Below are 23,441 nucleotides of genomic sequence, written 5' to 3' on the forward strand. Positions count from 1 at the left end.
TATCTGATTTTTAACTTCGAATATTGTAATTTGCCATTTTGGTATTCAAATTGTGACTTTTTGTGTGACTAAGCGGTTAGTGTACACGCCTTTAGCGTGGGAGACCCAGGTTCGATTCCCAGCGAGAGCTCTTGTGGTTCGGATTTCACGTTAAACAGTAGGTCCTGTCTCATATAGCCTCACTGGTGAAAGGGACGTTAAACTCAAAATCAACTCAACTCAAATCGTGACTTGGAAACTAACTACTTCAGGAACATCAAAATAGAATATCTCTGACTTGATTTTCCCTGAAAAATAACATTTTTCTTCAACTTAAAGAATTGAAGCATACTTGTCTTTCTTTTATTTATTTATTATTTTAGTATTAGTGTTATTATTGAAAAAGTTATATTGTTGTTACACTGAATCTGTAAATTCATTTTTCCTCTTTTATTGTAATTCTAGGCACTTGTGTATAGAGATGGCAACCTTGTTTCCGGTTCTTTGGAAGCTCTGATCCAGCATATGGTCCCAACGGCGGACTACTACCCCGATCGAGCCTACCTCTTCGCATTCCTTTTGAGCTCCCGCTTGTTCATCAAACCTCACGAACTCCTTGGAGAAGTCTGCCAGCTTTGTGACAGCCAACAGAAACTCGGGGAGAAACAGCTCTCCAAGGTAAGAACATTTTCAGTTTTTTCTTCTTTTTTTTTAATTTTTAATCACAAATCTCTAGTGCTGCCACAGCAAAAGAAAATAGATTTTTCTTCAGTAAACTTGTGTGTTGTGGTAAGTTCTGTTCATACATATCATAAGGAAAACTCACTTTTCTCTTAAAATTTTGTTCTTCGTCTATAGAAAAAAATGTAACGTATTGAAGGTAAATTTTGTAGTATCTACAGGGAGTTTACCTAAATATCCTATCTACAAGCAGTGGTATACCTAGGATTTTCGAACATGGTAATGATTGTGCTGAAAGGGAGCTTCAATACTCCTCTCCTCCCCCTACTACTACTACTATTAACACTAATACTAGAAAATTTACCTATGTTGTATCAGTCTTATTAATTTTTACATAAAACAGTTTCATGAACAAATATTTAAACTAAAATTACTATAGTAGGCAGCTGAAAAGATGGTATTTTTTTTCCATTGGTCAGCGTTGTCTTCTTCCTCAACCTTCTGAAATCAGAGGTGGACTTTAAAAAAAAAGTAGTAGCCTTTCTTTCTCAAGGACGTTGAAGAGAGCAAGAAACATGTACTAACATCTCAAAGAAAATAGCAAGATAGAGGTGTAACGTAAACAGCCAAACGTCTACGCGGGGTTAGCAAGGGATCGCAGTAATCGAGTACCAGATGGTCCTGGCAGTCATTTGAAATGATTCATTATTTCAGGCATTTCGGTTTTGTGGAACTTAACTTTTGTTTAATTGCTTTCCTTATGAGGAGATAAAGTAGCAGCTCTGCGATTGAGCTCTGAAATGTAAAAATTCCTGTAATATTTAACTCGTAAATGAGACTACCAGACCTTGCTAAAGCGCGTAGACGTTTAGCTGTTTACATTACACTTCTGTCTTGTTATTTTCTCTGTGCTAATAGGTTATGCTCACCATCTGCTCAATTTCTTACTCTACACTCCTCTCCATTATTATTCTTAGAAACAACTTTTTCTGCTCTTGCTCTTTGTTTAGAATCTATTAAAATAAGCTCGTTTTTAGCACACTTTCTAAATGTTTTGGTATAAATTTAAAGGAATTAGAAAAATATATATATATGTTATGTTATTTTCCAAAATTGCGACTGCTCCCAGTACTTCTTTTCTTCCAACAGATGTTATGAAATTCCTTAATTTATATGTAAAATTACATTTCAATATATATATATATATATATATATATATATATATATATATATATTAAACTTTAATAGTTCTTTTAAATATGCATGTCCAATCTATATCTTAAACATACTGATTCACAACTCTCACATTAAAACATTATTGATAAAGAAAATATTAATTATACAGAATCAACAAACGAAAACGAAACCAAAAAAAAGTTGAAGTAATAATTCGTGTACACTGAAATTGTGTAAAAGAAACTACAATAAATGGAAAGTAAACAGAGAAGAATTTTTTAGTCAAATTTCAGTGAATAATTGAGATATATGCTGTTCTTACTTCCACTATTACAAGATATATCAGAAAGAGTATCGTTGATGTTAAATAATGACTGGTACGCTGTTATTAACTATCATTAATTTTATATCAATCATTGTTATTTGATATGATAACCATGTTTCTCATATTACGTTTACATGTGTTATAATGATGATATGATGATAGTTTTATTGCCAGAGATTCATTGTAATCTGGTAGTAAATCACACCGTGTAGTATATTATAATGGCAATTTATTGAGTTTTCACTTACACTTTGAGAGAACAAACATTATTTCAACGTTATAGTAAGTACCTTACCACTACTAGCAGGCCATTTGCAGCAAATTTAAATATTTTTCTGAATTATGAAATTAGAATATTTTCTTCTTAGTTTTTTAAAATATACTTTCCATCAAGTTCTTAACAAGATAATTTTTTCTCAAATAATGTTCCAGTCATTGTTTCTTTTTCTTTGTAACTATTTTCACTGTTACTTTACGTTTTGTGCCTTTTTCCGGAAGTGGGTCACGAAGGTCATCGTCTGTGTTCGTAGGTAGTCAGACTCATGACCTATCAGACCTTATATCCAGACACACCTATGACCAAGAGTGAGACGATGAAAGATTGTCATACACATATGGGCTGCTATGTATTTCTAACAAACCCAATTTTCTTCTCTGTCTGTGTCCTCTCACTAAATCTACAATGTTTTTCTTGCTTGTTCTGTGCGTCCGTGTTTGTGTATCAAACCATCGCACTGAAAGATAAGTATAGGGTTTAACAGAATACAAATGCGCCATAATCACAGTAAAGATAAGATGCGTGCATTTCTTATGGGGGATCGTCAAAGTTTAATAGAGCGATGTCAAGTACAATATAAAAGATGTTGCTGAGCCCAAACAGTGTTCTGTTAAATCTTTTGCGTAGTCTGTGTTCAAAAACCACTGTATATTATTTTTCAGTCTGAGAAGACGAATAAACATGAATTGAAATATTTCAAAGACATGGTACCCTTGATTAAGAGATGTCACGCCGGGAATCAAATAAATTAATGATCGAGCTCGAGTAGTAAATATCATAGATCCATTATGACATTGTGCATTAATGATGTAGAGTTGATATTTTGGCGGGTCACTGGGTCTATTTGGACCACCTGGTCTGTCTTGATCTCCGGGCCAGATCGGATCTAGAAAGACGATTCCCAGCCCCATATAGCTCGGACAAAATCATGACCCGGTGAGCTATGATCCGTTCCGTCACTGTTCCCATCGTACTTCCTCAGTAGTCATACTGAAGTTGATGTATACATTAGTGGTGGGCACAAAAACCGGTTTTTCGGTTTTCTCCAAAACCGGTTCGATTTTTAATCGGATCCGGTTTCGGTTTTTTTCAAAATTTGTTCTATTTCTGATCAGAATAGTGTTTTGTTGTTCTCCGGAAACGATTCCGTTTCCACAGGAATAGTTTTGTGTATTTTCCAGAAGTTTTCACCGAAACCGGTTTTGTAGAAAACCGTCGGTTTTTCGGATTGCGGTTTTTCTTGAAACCGATTTCCGGTTTTTTTATAAAAATCGGTTTTGCCCATCCCTAGTATATATATACCGTATAGTTTCTACGCTCTTATTGCTCGTAGGATTCATGTTGAAAGAATAATTTTTAAACTATTCTTTTCTATTTTTACAACACTCTCATTGCTAACTAATTAGTGTTCTGACTTTCGATTCGGGAGCCCATGTGCGATTTCGAGTGACACTCACGTTTTTCAAATCGTACGATAAAAGATGTGACTTCGTATCTCTGGTACGTTCCATGGAAAATAAACAAACACAAGATATCTAGACGGATTTCCACGTTACATCATGTCTCACAAAACATTCTTTGTACCCTTTGAAACTTGCAAAATGTTTATGGGGCATGAATAGGCAGTTTAACGTAACTTCCGGGTTAGATGTGCCTACCATGGAAGGGAATTTTGGGAAACATATTTCAAATAAAAAAGAAAATATTTATGTATCTTTATTTTATTAATGTTCAAAAGTTAAACGTAACTAAGATCAAAAGTATGGAGCCATGGGCCAACTCCATTATAAATAAAGATACGAGAAAATGGAAAGAGATGAAAGTTGTTGGAAATAGATGGTTTTTAATCTACGGTAGTGGAATTTTTTTCAATCGGATCAGCTGTTTGGACTCCATACTGGCAAAGCACCCTATGTTAAATTAAAAAGCTTCGAATTCAACAGACTTTTCGAATGGAACTTAGACGCACGCAAAAATAACACAAGGAACGTGCACATTCTTTTGAGAAGGAACTTACAACATCTTGAATCCGTATTGGTGGTAAGATGACGGCCCAAGGGAACAGTGTGCTGAACTGGCACAATTGAAGATTCTCTGTAGAAAATAATGTAAGTGCCAAAAACAAAAGTTACTGTAACAGTAGTGACAAAAGATAGTAAATTTTGCGTAAGCATCACAAAATAGAAAATATTGTTGCTTAGAAATATACCTAGCATATAACGAAGTATGAAAATCTAAGACACAAACGTATTAAAAAATAAAATAAGTGAAACAATTGTAAGGTGACACATTGTTTTCTACAGTGAGTTTTCAGTTGCGTTTTCGTGTAACATAGGATGCCCTTACTAATGTGAGGTCGAACCGGCTGGTGAGATTGGAGAAACTACACCATTTCTAGATTGAAACCCACTTATTTCCATTAAACTTCTCTCTCTCTCTTTCTTTTCTTTTCTTTTTTTTGGTATGTTTACTTATAACGGAGTTGGTCTATGGGCTGGACTTTTGATACATCCTGTATTTTATGAATAAAATGTCAGAATTGTATAAAACTTAGCAAAAATTAATCAAAAGGTTGTCTTGCGTACAATAAAGTAGAATAAAATTCGTTAATGTAGGTTCTAGTCAATCCTAATGGCCACGCACGCCCTGCAACGAAATTACATCCTCTATAGCAGTCGTTCCCACTTGGGGTCCGAGGTCTCCTAAGAGTCCCTGGAACAAACTTAAGGGTTCATGGCGTTATTTATGCTTTATAACTTATAAAAGGTGTAAATAATACTCTGCAATCTATTGTATGTTCTATACCTAGAACATAAATAGGTGTTTGTAATTTAATTCTTGTTAATGTTGCTACCTGTCAACCTGCCTATCAACTATTACTTCTACTACAACACAGATACCAAAGTTTAGGAATGTAGGGACCATACCTTCCCTTGGAAATGAAAAGAGGTCCGTAACTGAAGTAATTGGGGACCACTGTTCTATAGATGCTAGTTCAAAAGCTTTCAGGACAGCTAGTTCCATTCCTTACGTCGCGCTTTACCCATGAAAGCAATCAACACTGTGCTTCAGCTATAAATATTTTTCAGCTAGTCAATAGTTGGTCACTGACAGCACTTTCATCATCTCTTGATCTGTTCTCGTATTCTCTTTGTCCTTCTTTCCCCATTTCTTTTTCTTCATTACTAGTTTCCTCGTCTCTCTTCTCCCCATTTTGTCGTTACCAATAAATTACTCTTTGAATGCCGTCGGGATTTGTATTCCGAAATGGTAACAAGATGTTATTGTTTCAAATTTAGAAATTCATTTCTTTAAAGCGTCAAACAAAACAATCATGATACAATAGCAGGTCTTCTTTTCTTAAAACATCGAATTCTGCTAAATGAAAGATAGATACATATCAATCATTAATCTTTCTTCTTCACAGATTCCTAAACAGTAGTCAGATATACTAAACTTCATTCATACAAAGAACACACGCAGAATACTCGTTGCTCGACACGAAAATGGGCAATGTTTCAGAAATTCTCGATATAAACATAAGAATACGATTTTAAAAAGTGAAAAAAAGATAGTACACAAGATAGCGATAGTTAAGGAAGGTAACGGAGCAGGGAAAGGCGGTAGAAACCATTTCCTAAACACAATCATAAATCTTTATTGAGTTACTTTGAGAACAAAAAATTCATCGTTTCTATCTTCATAAGTACTTTCCGCTAACAAAAGAAGGGAAGAAAGCTCCATAGTGGATTAAAAACTCTGTCCAAGTAAAGAGTGATGGAAACAAATATTTATTTTTCGTTTCAAGTATATTTTGGCCTTGTGTGAACAATAAAAGCACTTTTTTTTTTACTAGCTTCGTGTGCATTCATGAAACAAGTAGAATTCTTACTATAAACAAAGTTACTTAGAGAATTGGCAGTATATTATAAATTAGAAACTTTGTTCTCCAAGAATGCAAGGTTCTACCGAATTTAAGATTTGACAACATTAATTGACTTAATTTGATGTGGCCCATCGGTTAGTGGTCGGCGATGTCAGAAGTCGGTTGGTTCTGACAATCTTGATGTCTTCACCTTTACACTTACTTGGTAATAAATCAGATTTTTATCATTTCATGGATTTAACTTAGTGTGATCAGTCGATTGACGATCGGCTATGTCATAAGTTGTTTGAGTCCCATCCATTGAGGGTTTACCATTTTGTTCTCTTCAGTTTTACGAACATTTTAATTTTTAAAAGATCCTAGCAGATTGTTCTTCGCACGGGGAAAATACGTTTTATTTTGGACATAAAGCACTGAATTTGGCTTTAAAAGGCACCAGAAGTGTCACTGTTTGTCTCAGCGACCCCGAAAACTATGAATTCGACACTAATATTGGTAATTTTCGATCACTTTATATATATCCCTTCTTAAACGGCATCGGAAGTGTCATTGTTTATCTCAGCGACTCCGAAAATTATGGATTCAACACTAATATCAGTCATTTTCGATCATTTTTAAATATCTTCCCCTCCCATCTCCTGAGCTACACCGTCAAAGTAAAATGATAGATACAATTCGAAACCCGAATCTGATCTATGTTGAAAATTTGATCGAGATCGATCGTCTGGTTCAAGAGTTTTTTTTTTATTTATTTTCATCTATGAACTTCATCTATGTTGAAAATTTGATCGAGATCTTTTATGTGGTTCAAGAGGTATGAAGAGACAAACATAATCACTTTCATTTTTATATATAATATATAGATTTATAAGAAGATAAATATGGTATGTGTACATATATTAATCTTAGTAAAGGCAGCTGGGCATAATTAATGAATAATAATAATAATCATACTAAATTATTCAATTTCTCTTACAGGATCGTCTTGGTCGTTTTGTTCCCCACCTGGTACAACTCCTCGCCGAATGGACTGAAACTTTCCCCTATGATTTCCGGGATGAGCGTGTTATGGCTCACGTACGCAGTATTACACAGAAATGCGTAACGATCGACCCTGGAATTCGCAAGGAAGTTTCCCAGCTGCTTCAAAATCTGTTGCATCGGCTTACAACGCTCGAAAAGTACGAAGAATTTCTGCAGAGAGTTAACGCCGAATCATCCACCCGTTCCATAGATAGCCTCAGCACGGTAAGTTGGATTTTCAGTACTGTAGAACTCTGTTTTGTAATGAATGTGTCTTTTCTTTCCCTTTTTTTTTATTTTTTTAATTTTTGGTTCATACGCTGAGTTCTGTACTTAAAACAAGGAAAGAAAAAATGACTGCTAATTAGTACGGTTTTCATTCATTACATTTGCTGTTCTAATGCCTGTGTGTATTTTTTCTTGAATTCATATACTATATATATATATATATATATATATATATCCTTTTCTTCATCGTGAAGATAATAGTCTTTATATAGGTTTTTATGTGTTGTACACTGGAGTAGCTTATTACTGGTATTTTCTTTTCTACACTGAATTCCCATTTTTAAAACAACTGCAGCGATATATATATATATATATATATATATATATATATATATATATATATATATATATATATATATATATATAATTCTTCCTTCATTTTGTTTCTAATTTTAGTTCTGCGTTTCTCTACTTTCTTTTATGTTTACACTGTTTCTTTCTTAAACATATGAATTAAAGATTCTACGTCTACCTCCATTGTAACAAACATTTCGTATAATGAGATCTCTTTTTGCTATTTCTTTAATTCTGTGTACGCTTGGTAGGCGGTTTAATTTTTTTTTTATTTTTTAGAAAATTTTGCGCATAGAATTACTACATTCTGACTCTCTTGTTATTGTATTTTAATCGGATAAACTATGCAGCTTTGGTCAGCATAGAAACCAAATGAACATGTTTAAAGTATAAACCGTTGCTACTTTTCTTCTTTCTTTACGGTTCAGTACAGAACAGTGGAAAGAGAAGTATACAAATCAATTTCACTTGTTAAGCTCTGTCAGTAATTACGGAATACATATATTAGGAATGAGATATTTGTCTTAGGTAATGCCCTGATGATTGGTGTTATTGATAATTGAATGGTAATGAAAAGGTGGATGGAATGAATATACTTGGAGGAAATGGGAAAACACGAAGAAAATCCGAAGACATGATGTTGTTCACCAATGATCTGTAATCGAAACCAGGTATCAACGTTCTCAAATAATAAGCCACCGTTCCTGCCTATTATTTATTATTGTCATTTTAAGAGGGCCTTATAAGATTGTAATGTTAGTGTGCGTGGGGCTTCTGGTTCGATCCCAGCTCGCGCCAAATGAAATTTGTGATAGACAAATATCACGTGCATGGGTTTTCTCGGGTTCTCCTGTTTTCTCCCACTTTATTCACTCCACCATTCCATTCATTTCTTACCATCACCGTCTCCTTTAGCCTAGCCGGCGTAATAGTGGGACGTAAAACTGAAAATTTTCCTTTGTAGTATTAGTATGTCCGTCCGTTTATCTGCACGATAACTCTTGAACGAAAACAAATTTTTGACGCAATTGAGAGCTTCAGCGATTATCTCAGCCAAGTTCGTTAATGGAGAAAATCCGTTTTCATCTTCACTGGTAACTATGATTTTAACACTGTTTGAGATATGTCAAAATCCATGACATTCTCTTATATGCAACCTGTACAGCAGCAGAGCGTTGTTGGTTGCCTAAGATAAAAGGGTATGTAGCTTTTCTTGTTGCAAAAGGTTCATTAGGCATTAGTTTCATGTACTTTACCACGTTTACCAGAGTTTATTATTGTACTTCTTTAAAACTTCTTTAACTTCAGTGAGTAGAGTGGCCCAGTGGTAGAGCGTTCATCTCTGGTGCATGGGGTCCGTGGTTTGATAAAGCTCGCGTCAAGTAAGCTTTGTGGTGGACAAACACTGTGTGCGTTGGTTTTCTCAGAGTTTTCCCGTTTCCTCCCACTTTCTTCATTCCACCATTTCATTCATTCATCATCATCACCGTCTCCTTTAGCCCAGTCGGCATAAGCGCGGGACGTAAAACTTAAAGATTTCATTTTCTAACTTCGGAGAGAAACACCTAGATGTCTTATACCAATCAAAATTATATTCTAGCAGAATGATCATTGACCTTACGCGGTTTGTGACAGTCACTTCCAGCTAAACTCTCTGTGACATGACAATTTGCTATTCCCCTTCTCTGTAAATCACACGGAGGGAAAGGAGTAGGCAGCAAACCTGACTTTAAGGAAAGCAATAGCGTCAGGCAAGCAAAAACATCGATAGAGTTGTCACTGGTTTTGTAGTCATATTATACGTGAATCTATAGCTACGCGTATACTGCCAACACTTGCTTATTTTATTCTCCCGCCTTTCTTCGTTCAACGTATTTTCTTGTATCTGCTATTTATCTTATAATAAAAATTCATTACTACGTCATACATCGGCCGATTGCAAATACCTGGCACAGATCTACTTTAAAATGACGAGGCACGATCGTAGAGTCCGAAAATAAATATTTACCATAAGTCAATACGTACGTATTGCTATATTTGACAACATGCCCCGAAGGGATTAAGATGATTGCTTTTCTCTTCTCGATGTTCGAAAAAAGGAGCAATAATAACAAACATCGAACCCGGGACAGCAGGACGTCTTTAAATACATTTCGAGACTTCGAACTTGTACTTCAGCTTTTATTGCTCCAAAAATATAATTTTAGAATTAATCTAGCATAACTTTCTCGTACGAATGTTAAATTTACCTATCGTGATGGGAATAAGACAAACAAAAGTATTTACAACCTGTACTCGTTTACCATAGCCACTGCTTTGGATACATACGAACTTCTCTTTCCTATTGCTCTTTCTAACTGTCTTGCACCAAGTTTTCTGGGTATTTTATATTTTTAAGAAATCTTGTAATTATGGGACTGCCAAACGTGTGTTAATCTAGTGACACATTACTGTATTTCACAAGTGAATGAATATCTTAACACACGCAATTGATATTAGTGGCGCAGTGTCAATTTCAAAACTAAGAAGTGCAAACTCATAGAATGTCATAAATCAATTATGTTGGGTACTATATATACGTATATATGAAGGTGTTTATATATATATATTACGTAATTTCATAAATACCTTCACCTAGTTTCTTAATTCTTTACACACAAAAATATTTATCAATCTGACTTAAAAATAAATAGTTAAAAACATTAATAAGAATAAATGAGAGATTCGTCTTATATGGTGACTAGGGTGGAGTGAAAAGAGGCCAAAAAAAAATTTTTTTCGAAATTCGATTTTGGATAGGGGGCAAAAGTTGCATCATATTATAGTACTTTACCATGGAAAATTTCAATTCTCTAAAATAATTTTTAGCCGGGGCGCAAATGGGCCTAAAGTTTGAAAGATTATGCAAATAAGTGAAAAGAAGCCATTAAAAAAATTAAATTCAAATTTGGATATGTTGCAAAAGATGCATCATATCGTAGTACTTTACCATGGAAAATTTCAATTCTCTAAAATATTTTTAGCCGGGGCTCCATGGCCTTAAGTTTCGTAGATTTTGTAAACAAATACATGTTTGTTGTGTATTTGTGTAATTATTAAACAGCTTTTCGCTTGAAGTAGACTGTAATTTGAGGGTGTTAATATTCGTTGTCGCGACGAGATGAATTTCTAAAGCTACCGAAATTCATATTCTATGTTACAGGCTACATCAACCCAAAATTTACCACTAAGAGGTGACTGCCGTCGAGTTCAATCCCACCCACCCGCCAACATTAGATTGAATTTTTCATAAGTTGCGTTCACGTCTTCCTGCAAAATACTGCGACTGTCTCAAAAGTAGGCATTGTTTTTCTCGAGTCAATTTTGGAACGAATAGAGAAAACGCTCTCTCGTGCCCCAGATACTGAAAGAAGTTTCACTAATTAATTTCACTAATCAATCTTTCCACTACTTGCGTATGACATTTGAACTCAGGGATATCAACACATGTATTTTCTGAAGCGCGAATTTCTTGCAATTTTTCGTATGTCTCATGAGTCAGTATTAGCGTTCTGTTATATTACACTCATTCCAGTTAATCATTTCTGTGTAATTATTAGTCTCGAAGTTTAATACTGGCACTTCGAAGGAACGAATTTCAGAAGGTTTCTGGATTGGAATATTTTATCAGCAGCAAGGATTCGTGTAGCTGATCTGTTTTCACCAATCATGGCAATGAGTATGTTTTAAGGGTTCGCATAGAATGCATTTCTGGAGATTACTTTATTGACTGGAGTCTTGTATGGTTCTTGCAAACATCGCGAAAGTTTTATGGTCAGGAACAAATGTTTAGCTCCGTATTTGACAAGAGGTTTCAGTTTGATGTTGAACCACTTCTTTAACCACGAACTTTGATGTAGTTTTGAGCTCCTCTGAAGGATTTGGCATTGATATACCTATAGACGCAAAACTCTGTAAGCCACTGTTAACCAGCGAACATGCCCAAGTTTCCCAGGTTTCTTAATCTGCTAGGCTTTTATCAGTCTAATCTTATGACAGATTGGAGTATTTCACACAAGTACCTCTGATCATAACTGAGATCACGCACATTTAGGAGTGTAGGAGGTTCTGAAGAAATCTTTTCGAAGCCGTACACTAAATTTGTTTCACAATACACTAATGATCTACCAATAGAGTCAGAGAAAGTGTAAGGGCCAGCACTTATACCATCGATTTCTTTTACTAAATGACGAAGTGGTAGTTCAATGAAATGCAATAAGCATATGCATCACTGCAAGGGCCTAACATTAATATTAGTGCCATCGCAGCCGATAGCTACCACATCTAATAGGTCCACATTATTTTCTTGTAATTCGCGGCAGATGAAACTAGCAATATTCTTTGCTGATGCTAATCCGGTCAAAGCATTTCCGGTATAGCCGAGAAATTTGTTACCCGTTTCTACACGGATAGAATAATGTTCTTCCATCTTCATCTTCCGGATATCGTGAGCGTTTGGTCTTTCTTCCAATCAAAATAGATGGCACGAGGTTTCACTTTATTAACAGTCTCTTAGTTCTTACACTTATACCATTTTTCACAACCTCTCTTTGAATTTTACTTCTGTCAATTATGTTTTGCGACTGCTCTAGACTCACATATTTAAAATTTTCCAAAACCGCAGTAGCAATTGCTGCAATTTTTCTTCTAGTCACGCCGGTTTTCTCCTTCACTTTTGCTAATGTTGGGACGAATTTTCTAATTTGCGTGCATCCAATCTGTGCTTGCTCTCTTGTCTTCTTCAAATGATATTTCCAACTAAAATATGATCTCCTCCAGCTTCAGTGTGTTCTTTATTGCCTTCCTATCTTGTTTCCGAAGACAAGTAGTCTGAAGATTCGATAATGTAACTATAGTAGAGTATAATACTTTTTGGTGGCTTTCCTTCCTTCTCTTTTCTTGAATTTCTTTGTCCAAGTAATATAAATAATACCGAATATCATTTTTTACTCACCACCCAGCGACACAACTAGGCTAGTTATCGTCCGGGGCAAGAACTCGCCTTAGCCCCCCCCTTCCCCCCGACTAACCAAACCAAAAGGCTCCGCAACTATATCTGATATTGGCATCAGACAGTAGTTGTCCTATTCCATTCGTTCTTCAAGTGATAAAGCTTGGTTTCAAAATTGTAGTACATATTTTAATTTTTAGTACAAGATAAAACACTAAACTACTTTGTAACTGATTGACAAATAATCTGAGAGTAGCATGCTTGACACATTCTTACAGTCTTAACGAAATAACTGCAAATCGCAATGTTTTCGGAATTATATTGGGATGTGGATATGTGTAGAATGAATCAACATCTTTTGCTTTTGAATAGAATGTTTAATTATGAAAAACAATATAGCTGTTGTCTGGAGTATTATACTCGGACATTTTACAAATCTCTTAAATCGATGTAAGTTAAATAAAAACACAAAAAGCTGGAACTAAAATTTAACCTTACAGCTTCTTTTGGATGCAAAGGTTTTACAATGTCCTCAAAAGATAGCTTGAAGCCAACATAAGCTCTATGGATATGATCCTAAGGTTGGTGAATCGTTGTTATCCTGTTAAGTTTCTGAGGTATTTTTTTTAATAATATTTAGTTTGCTAAAACTCCTTTCCTTGCTTTATAGTGAAAATAATTATATCCTCGGTTTTGCGGCTTCCAATTCGACGCCCGGGGCACAAGCCCCGTTCCCCCTACTTACATCACTGTCACCACCAACCAAACTATTGTACTATTAACAATACTGCCTAAAGTTCATTGTAGGATATCAGAAGTCTTATTAAATAGCAAAAAGCTTCTTTATGACAGACTCGCAAAATGCTTATAGTTGATCACTTTTCGTCTTATTATTCCCAAATTTCAGGACCATTGCGCCCCGGCTAAAAATAATTTTAGAGAATTAAAGATTCATGTTGTTATCTATTGACAAAGGATACATCTTTTGCCCTCTATCCACAATATAAATTAAAGTCTACTTTCAGCAAACATTTGCTAAATGGTTACATAGTAAACGGAAATTGATTTGCAAAATTTCAAATTTAAAGCCCCTTGCGCCCCAGCTAAAAATTATTTTAGAGAGTTGAAATTTACTATGGTAAAATACTACGATATGATGCAACTTTTGCCCCCTATCCAAATTCGAATTTCGAAAAAAAAATTTTTCGCTCCACCCTAATGGTGACACAATCAGCAGGCGAACTTAGTTTGGAGAATATGTATGTGTGCAACTTGTGACGAGTTTCACCGCCGTTATTTCTTCACCGTATCCTGGACAGCAAGTACCAACATTGTAAAGTACCTAAAATTTTAACATGTATTTTATAAATTTATTTTATTTATTGTAAAACAAAAAAGCAATATTTAAACTATTTATTAAAAAGTAAAAACAAATAATCATCACACCACAGTTATATTAAAAAAAATTATACAAAAATAATAAAATAAAACATTTTATAATTAGACCTGAGCTAAGCTCTACGCTACAACCAAACAACATCTAAATCCCAAAACGGGACTGTGCTGGTTAAATACAAAAAGTAAACTAAAAAAAAATAAAATTAAGATCACATAGTGAAAAAACATCAATTAAAAACTATGAAAACTAAACTACCGGTAAGTATTACATCTATTTACAATGTTAAAAAATCATCATAATTAAAGTTTCTATACCATTACAATTTAATAAATTTTTATAATTAAAACCATTTCAAATCCTAAAAGCTTATAATACAAAATCAAAAATATTCAAAAAATTAATTATTTCATTTCTTATTCTAAAAAAATTAATAAAATTCATCCTTAAATTATCTAAATACACGGTATTACAAATTTCAAATAAGTTACGCTCTGCCCCCAAAAATTAAAAAAGAAAATCTAAAACACTAAATCAATCCAAGTTAAAATTTGTAGCACACATTATTATTGCAGTGGGGACTTAGTAGGCAGATCTTTTTTGGGCTTTTGAGACAAGACTTTCTTTAGCCTAGTATAGTACTTTCACAATGTTTGGTCTAACCGGAAAAGAGCCCAGGACTAAAGAACGCTTCAGTTGCGCGGAGCATAACTTGTGTTTCGTTTCAAAAAAAAATCTCTGACGCTTGTCTATAGTTTGACTCGTAGTTGAGAAAGAACAGCTGGTTATCCTATTTTTCCATAAACAAATCATTTCAAATACTTTGTCACTAGATTGACAATAAAGTTTTCACAAAGTTACGAAGAAGAGAATTCGTTATGCGAATTAAGTGACAAACTATTATGCTCTCATAATTCTTGACAGTGATTAAAAGAATTAAAAAGAAAATGGAAGTGGAGAAAAAAAGTTCACTAACGCTCCAGCAGACTAAACGACTTAAGACGAAGGGGGAAACTCGTAAGAAGGATTAGAAGAGCACTTCTCAAGGATTTTCCTCGATTTGCGGTTTTATCGACCAGCTTTTCTTTTTTCTAAAAAAAAAAAGTGTAGATGATACTCTTCCTATCTTTTTCCTATTTCCAAGTTAAATTTACTGGAAAGTAAAATAGTTTTACCTTTATTAATGTTGAATATAAACAATTCCTTCTCAAAATTTATTAGATAGAAAACTAAAGTGGAAACTTTATTTTACTAAAAATAAGTAAGTAAATATATTAAAAGTTCTAAAAGTGTGGAAACAATGCTAAAATAATTCAATAAATAAATAAATAGGTAAAATTTAAGAAATACCTATAAAATCTGAAAGTAATTCTAAAATAAGTGAATAATATTAAGAAGTAAAGTAGCTATAAAGCCTGGGACCAATCATAAAATAAATACATCATGTAAAAGTATGGTAATTCGGTTGTAAAAGATTTTTAGTTCGAGGAAAATACAGAAATAAGGGTAGCTAAGTAAGAGAAAGATTACATGATACGCTGTGAAAGTGAAGACAAGAACTTTTAAACTAAATATTCAGATTGATATATTAAAAGATTTATTTTTAGCAACTGAGTTGTCCGGTTCTACGATCAATGACACACACACACACACACACACACACACACACATATATATATATATATATATATATATATATATATATATATATATATATATATATAGTACATTCATTGCGTAATTTTAGCAAAATACATACATTACAAGAGATATTTTTTGTAACAGGTAAATAGATATAAATTTTCAGTTGAAACTCGAATAAAAAGTTAGCAGTTGTCAGTTTGATGTCTTGCTCGGACGATGTTACTACGAGGTATGTGTGGATCTCACCCTTCTTTCTAACGACATCACTTTTTGGCAAGTAGTGACGTATTGTGTCTGCATAATCAGAAAGCAGTATCGCCGTTAGTTCCAATTTAGGCACGTGTATTTGATTACTGCGTTTGTGTAAGGTTAATAAACGCACCATTCTTTTCCTATAGACTTAATTGGAATATTCTTGAAGTTTCAGTAGTTTGTAATTTTTTTTTTTTTTTTACTATATTCAGTTTAAAATTGTTTCCGATGAAAATCGTCTCAACAACCTACTTACTACCTGAAGACATCCGTACTTTTCTTAGCCCCATCATTCTCAGTACTTCTATGAGTATTTTTTTTTTTTAAAGTAAGAAATAGCTTGCATTAATGTTGGCAGTACGTTTGATTCTGAGTTCAGTCTTTAAGGATATAATGTCTTTAATGTTATAATGTGTATTACAAATAGCTACCGGAAAGTTATTATGCTCCAGTCAAATAAGAAAACGAGATATTTAGAATTCATGCTGTGATTAAAACTTCTGCTTTAGCTCCAGAAGATTTGATTTTAAAATTTTAGGCGGCTTCTTTTTTTTTTCAGAATTTAACAGAATAAAATATGTTATAATTTTAAGTCTATTTATAAATGTATAGAAGTTACTATTGTTCAGTGCAAGTAAACGCGAATATCTTTTTGATAGCGTGTAAAGAAATCTGTCTTATTCGCTATAAGAAAAACAAAATACATGGCGACAAGTCAAAACTAATCAGGAAAGCAACGGAAGTATAGAAATTATGTTTACAGGATATGAATAAACACTTAGTGTATTGCTAACAACAAAATAACGATGCTTGTTCTATATATTCTCATCAGTATGAAAAGCCTTTCAGATGGGAGATCATACGTGAAAAATAACATTTAGCGTACGGACACAATTTCTGTCACAACAATAACAATAATTCGAGGAACTACATTTTTCATTGCCTTCTTTCTTGTGCTAGATCACTAATGAGAGGTAAGGTCACTGGTGTCATTATCTTTTTAAATCCGGGGAGAGGTTGCATGAATTAAAATCAAAATCCTCTTTCCGACAGAAATTGTATATACAAAGTAGTAGACTTTCTTTAAATATATTTGACTAAAATCTGGGGAGACGGTCCCCCCGACACCCCTCCTGCTAACGACACCCGTGGTGAAATGTCTCTTTCATTTCTGATTAATTGCTCGATACGGTAAGGTTCTGTCTCAGAATGCCATATTGGTTTGGGTGAAGAAGTTTGAACATACTGGTAGTGTGTTGGATGTGAAACATGGAGCTCCAAGAACAGTGCGAACTCCTGAGAACGCTGGGAAAGTGAGAACGTGAAGAGATCAACAGTAAAGTTTCGTCTAAAAAACGTTGCACTTCTGGCACAGACTTACAAGGTACATTCGCGAAGTGTCCCTTCGGGATTCGTGTAAAATTGATTCAAATGCAAAGTTCTCCGTACCCCAATGTGTATTGTACTAATTTTAGCGGCCCATACGGGTAATTTGCATATTTATGGGCCTTCATATATCCGGAATTCAATGATACAATACTATAACACTCGGACTCAAAATTGCTTAGAGTTTCTTTAGATGTATCAGGACATAAATGTGGGCATATGCAAAATAAATTGGATCAAGTACTGCTGCTTTGACACATGATACCCACCCGGCCACCATCTTGGATCCGCCATATTGGATTCAACTTTTGTTTTCTCAAATGGATATAGGTGCAAGTGATACATCAAATTCATATACGATTTTCTCGAAATTCCTTTGTGTAGAGAATGTTACCGTAGCTTGTAGCGTTTGGAAGGTATTCATGTTAAATGTCAGGGACATCACAAATATTGAATCAAATAGAAAGTTGTGAGGGCCCCGTGTGTATATGTAATCTTTTACGTGATTTATCGTTGACGAAATATTCTCTGAACGTACATACATACAGACACACAGACGTCGATACTGAAATCCTAGGTCTTTACCCAAATCTGGTCGTATCTGGATTTCCATTGTGCATTTTGAACCTAATACAATACTTCCTTGTTATAGTATAACACGGAAGTAATAACAATCACTCAAAGTAATGTAATAAGATTATGACACCAATCTTGTAAATAGTTTGTTTATACCTACAGTATTTTCTCAGTTAGAAATTGTTTTGATTTGGCAACATCAAAACGTAAACGTAACTGATATTATTCTGCAATGTCTATTCGCAAAGTACCTGGAGGGATTTAACATGCAATACCTTCCAAACGGTACAAGCTACGGTAAAACTGACTACACCATGAATTTCCGAGAAAATCGTACATAAATTTGATGTATCACATGCATCTGTTCCCACTTGAAAAACCGAAAGTGGAACCCAATATGACGGATCCAAGATGGCGACCGGGGTGGGTAACATGTGTTAGAGAAGCAATACTTGATCCAATATGTTTAGCATATGCCCACATTCATATCCAGTTACATGTAAAGAAACTAAAAGCAATTTTGTCCGAGCGTTACAGTAGTGTATTATTGAATTCCGAATATATGAAGGCCCATAAATATGCAAATTATGGGTATGGGCCGCTAAAGTTAGTACAATACACATTGGGGTGTGGAGAAGTTTGCATTTGAATCAATTTGGACACTTCGCGAATGTACAATGTTAGGTTCGTGACAACTACTAACTAAGGTAGTGCGATGTTCTGTAGCTCTATTGCGACTGACCATTTAACGTAGCGTTCTTTCCTCTTTCTCCCCCCCCCCGCCATTCAATATAAGTTATCACGCCTGCGCAATATTAAAGTTTGAAATGTGTCAGTCGCCTCGGCGCCACCCTGTATATACAAACATCAAATGAAGGGCAAAAAGTTTCGTATTGGTGTTTTTCAAGTTTCCTGTTGGTGTACAGCGTAAATCCGATGTGAAAATACTTCGAAAATTCATCCAACACTCCTAATACCAAACATATAAACATCATAGTGTATAATAGATACAGCAAAGTGTCATGTTTTAAATCTTCAAGCCTATTCTACATTAATATATTACATCTAATTTTTTCATTGAAATTGGTATTTTATAATTAGTAGAAAGCTATGACAGAATTTTCGTTTTAAGCACTGAAATGACATTATTGATAAAAGACGTTTAAAATGTTATAACACCAAAAAATAGATACCTTTGTTAAAACATTGGTCTTTTACTTTTAATATTCTGTACTAGTAGTATTCAGTAAGTACTAGTATTGTAGGATTATGTTGTCAAGCTCTAATGTTGTTCTGTAACTTTTATTTATTTATTTCAATATTTTGAAAACTTCATAGAAGAAGAAAAGCGTGACAGAGTATGGTTACTGAGGACCATTAAATTGCAGGGTCATTTGCTACAATCCATTTTCCTTTTAATGTTAGTTTTTTTCTGGCTACCATGCTTTCGATTTTCCTATCTCCTGCCAGTGTTGCCAACATGAAACAGCGGAAACTGCCTTCTTTAAGAGAAATATTTCCTTTTCCTTCTTGTGATTAAAAAATCAAATGGTTTTTAAATTCAAATATTCAATCTTAACATTTGACTTCGAGATGTAAACTTTCCGATAACTCCCGCAGTAGAACGAAATTACATGAATTTCAATATATAGGCTATCGTAAGAACATATAATAAGATGTTATTTAGATCCTATTCATATGTAAATAATTTAATTCATTGGTTTGTGTTTCACATTCTTTGTAAGCAGTGAGGCTATGCAAAACGAGACCTATAGTATAAAATAGGATTTGAACAATTGTGCTTTGCCGCCGGAAGTGCAACTTGGTATCTCATGCAGAAAAGGTACGCGTGGTAGTTATTAGACCAACGAGGAGGGCTATCAATCTGTACAGTTTTTACGTTCACATATCAAATATCGATATCGAAGAGTCATAACGATCGCGATTCGATATGCCTATATTTCGATATTTTTAACCGATTTAAAAAAGAAAAGAGGAAATCTTCAATTGAACCCGTTTCTGGTTTATGTTCACGCGTAACTTCCGTATTGCACGGTTTTGATTATTTTGTTTGTTTGTTTGGAAGAGTATACCCATCCCTATATAAATGTCTTTAGGATCTCATGATAACCTTTGGAGTTAGACAATGAAACACCTCAGTGGATGTTGGGTTTATTACACCCAGTGATGTGAGGTGGGAAATTTTCCGTTCTAAACAAACATCAGTAATCAAGTAACAATTCCTCATTAACCATAAAATTGATTGAATTCATGCATAGAAATGTTAAAAAGTGAAGTATGTTTTTATGACTCGGAAAATTTTCCGGAAAACTTTCATCACGGATTACACCAAAGTAAATGCTTATAGGCAACCATGCATTCTTTAGTGTGAGTATGGTTGCATAGCACCACAGGGTTTATACTGGAAAGTTTCAGAACACTATCATAACATTATATTGTCGTATGATCAGGAGGAAAGTAATTCCATTTTCGTATGTTTACAGCGAGAGAGAGCGAGAGAGAAAAAGCTTTTTTTTTTTTTAAAAAAAAATAAATGTTGTTTTAATAAGATGGTAAACATATTATTGCATAGCAGACAAGTCAATGACAAAGTTAACTTCAATAATATTCCAATAACACCCAATGGTGCTTTCAGAATTATGTTCATAATTCAAGCAAACAAAAATTCTTGGTGTTACGTTCCTTTGGTTCTCTTGCGATGATGTTGTCTCTGTTGTTTGTAACATTTGAAACAACTGAGTTGTGTGTATGATGTCCGTTAATATATATATTTTTTGGAGAGAAGATTTATAACTATTGATGTATCGGTATTGTCTAAATTTCGGTGTTTTAATATATTGTGGGATGTTAAAAGAAACATTTCGTCCCATTATACTAATCTTTCATTCATTCATTCATATCCTGAGTCCTAACTTTCGCATCCGTACAGATATATCATTTCAATCCATCTAACTGCTACAAATTGAAGTGTGAAGGGCGCGGTGGCTCAGTGATAGAGCGTTCACCTCCGGTGCTTGGGGTCCCTGGTTCGATCCCAGCTCGCGCCGTGTGGACTTTGTGGTCGTGGGTTCTCTCGCCGTGCTCGTGGGTTTTCTCGGGGTTCTCTCGTTTCCTCCCTCTTGCTGCATTTAACCATTTCATTCATTTCTCATAATCACCGTCTCCTTTAGCCTAACCGGCATAACCGTGAGACGTAAAACTGAAAGATTTCATTTCATTTTCCAAATTGAATTGTTTGAATAATCTTGTTACACAGATCATCTTAAAGTTTCCTTTTATATATATATATATTATATAAATCGTTACAAATAGCTCTACGAAATTGGAACCCCGATTGCCTTTTTGAATGCTGCCTGTTTTTATACATTATCAAATGAAATGTTAATATAGTTACTTTAGATGCTGGTCAGATTGCACTGTCTTTGCTCTGCCTTTTGTTTCATGGCTTTCTTGTAAATTTGATCGTTTTACAACACCGTATGTATAATCTATAAGTAATATAGAGATAGGAATTAGTCTTATTTCAGTTGAATAATTTTACAAAGTTAATCATAGTCGCTTTCATAAATGCAATTGCATGATCGAAGTTACTATAAATATTCTACATAGTAATTCAATCTCTCTAGTTGAGAGAATTTAACACAAGTTCCTTGTAGAATGTTTCTTTTATAATGTGCAACACTGTGGGTTGGGAATTCCTCTTTCACCATCCTTGCTCGCACGTTCCACTTTTGTGGATAATATTGACCATGACCCCGATAAAAGATTTTGGTAAGGGAAGATGAAAGTTATTGCAAGTTACAGACGCCATTTTATCTACTTTTCTTGCTTCCTGTTACACCCCCCCCCCCAAAAAAAGTATTAAAAAAAGCAAAGAAAGAATTACGTTCCGGAGCACAAGAAACGGAAATTCCTCTGTATATTAATTGAACCAAAGTTACTGGCAGGGCATTTGGGAGGAGTCTTTCGCGTTGTTTGGAAGATGAGCCAGGAGGTAATTTGTCATGAATTCTTGATGTTCGGGGCTGGCATTGGGTGCTGTCGGCGGCTTTTCGTGAATATGGGTATAATCAGCGGTAGATAAGGCGGGGAGAAGGGTGTGCAGTAACTACTAGCCGGAAGACGAATGGTTCTATTTGGCGGGAAAATGTTTTTTGGAGTGAAATGGGGTCAAAGGCGAGGGTGAAATGGCGAACAAAGGTGGAAGAATTTAGTACGTTCCGAGAAGTAGACAAAGATGCTGGGGTGTGGGGTGATATGGGGTAGGGCGAGAGAGCTCGCGTGAAATATTATGATGGATGATCATGAGGTTATCACAGAGGGAAGCACAGAGTAGGAAGAATTGTTGATAGCACGTGAGAAGATGACTGAAGATGCGATTATTATTGTTTTTTTTATTATCTATTTCTAAAGTAGCTTTCGCATTTTTATTTCTGTTGGAGTGGAAGATTTATTTCTTCTTCATTCATTTATTTAGTACAGTTTTGTAGGCAACACCAACTCAAGTCATTATATGGATATGATGGTGTTGCACCACGAGTAAAACATTGAAAAATAGCACTCAATACATCTACTTAAGAGACCGTCTTGTTATTTGACTCATTACTCTAAGAACGCAATGAATTTTTTTGGTAGGAATATATTCAATTATGATCAGCTAACAAACACAGCATAATACATTGAATAGCAAACTGAGTTTTATGTTAGGTGGTGGTTGGTGTATATAATACGACAAGTAAATTTTAAGTGTTCTGGTACTTGTGGCTATCATTTTCTATATAATCAGAAAGATAATGTTTATTAAATGAAGTTGGGACTTACTTACCTAACTGATATATCTAAAATTTTAATTTTCATGCCACTTAGGTATATCCATGGTTACTACTCAACAGTCACAGCTAGCACTTACTATTCGCTAATTCTATGGCCCGATTCATAGTTTCAAAGTACTCTGTATATCTCTGTGCTTCGGTTACGCCAACTGTAAGCTAATCTCTCTCCAAATCCTCAATATGGCTAAGGAATTATCTCTTACTGTTTATTTGTAACCTGTTGCAATACTGTGTTTGTGTTGTACGTAGAAAAATATAAATAAAAGGTTTTCTCTTAGTGCTATTTAATGTATCATTTTATCTGTGAAGATGTGGATTTAAAATGTTGATTGTAAGCTAATCATGTAAGTGACCGAGGTGGCTCAGTGGTAGAGTGCTCACTTATGGTGTGGCGTCCTTGATTCGGTCTCAGCTC

The 23,441-nt window shown here is 34.5% G+C and overlaps 1 protein-coding gene across 1 annotated transcript in view; it reads left to right on the top strand.

The window, feature by feature from the left end:
• Window positions 1-450: 450 nt before the first annotated feature.
• The window catches only part of LOC145677320 (ras-GEF domain-containing family member 1B-like), a gene marked incomplete at its 3' end in the record, with an annotated part of 43,670 nt that continues 20,679 nt past the window's right edge, over window positions 451-23,441 (top strand). The window contains exons 1-2 of the mRNA XM_081747852.1: window positions 451-657; window positions 7,303-7,572. Of these exons, the coding sequence (XP_081603978.1) occupies window positions 505-657; window positions 7,303-7,572 (423 nt within the window). The remainder of the gene's footprint in view (window positions 658-7,302; window positions 7,573-23,441) is intronic.

Source organism: Thermobia domestica, unplaced genomic scaffold (assembly GCF_964235325.1).
Source record: "Thermobia domestica unplaced genomic scaffold, izTheDome1.hap1.1 HAP1_SCAFFOLD_755, whole genome shotgun sequence".
In the NCBI taxonomy this organism is placed as follows: Eukaryota; Metazoa; Arthropoda; class Insecta; order Zygentoma; family Lepismatidae; genus Thermobia; species Thermobia domestica.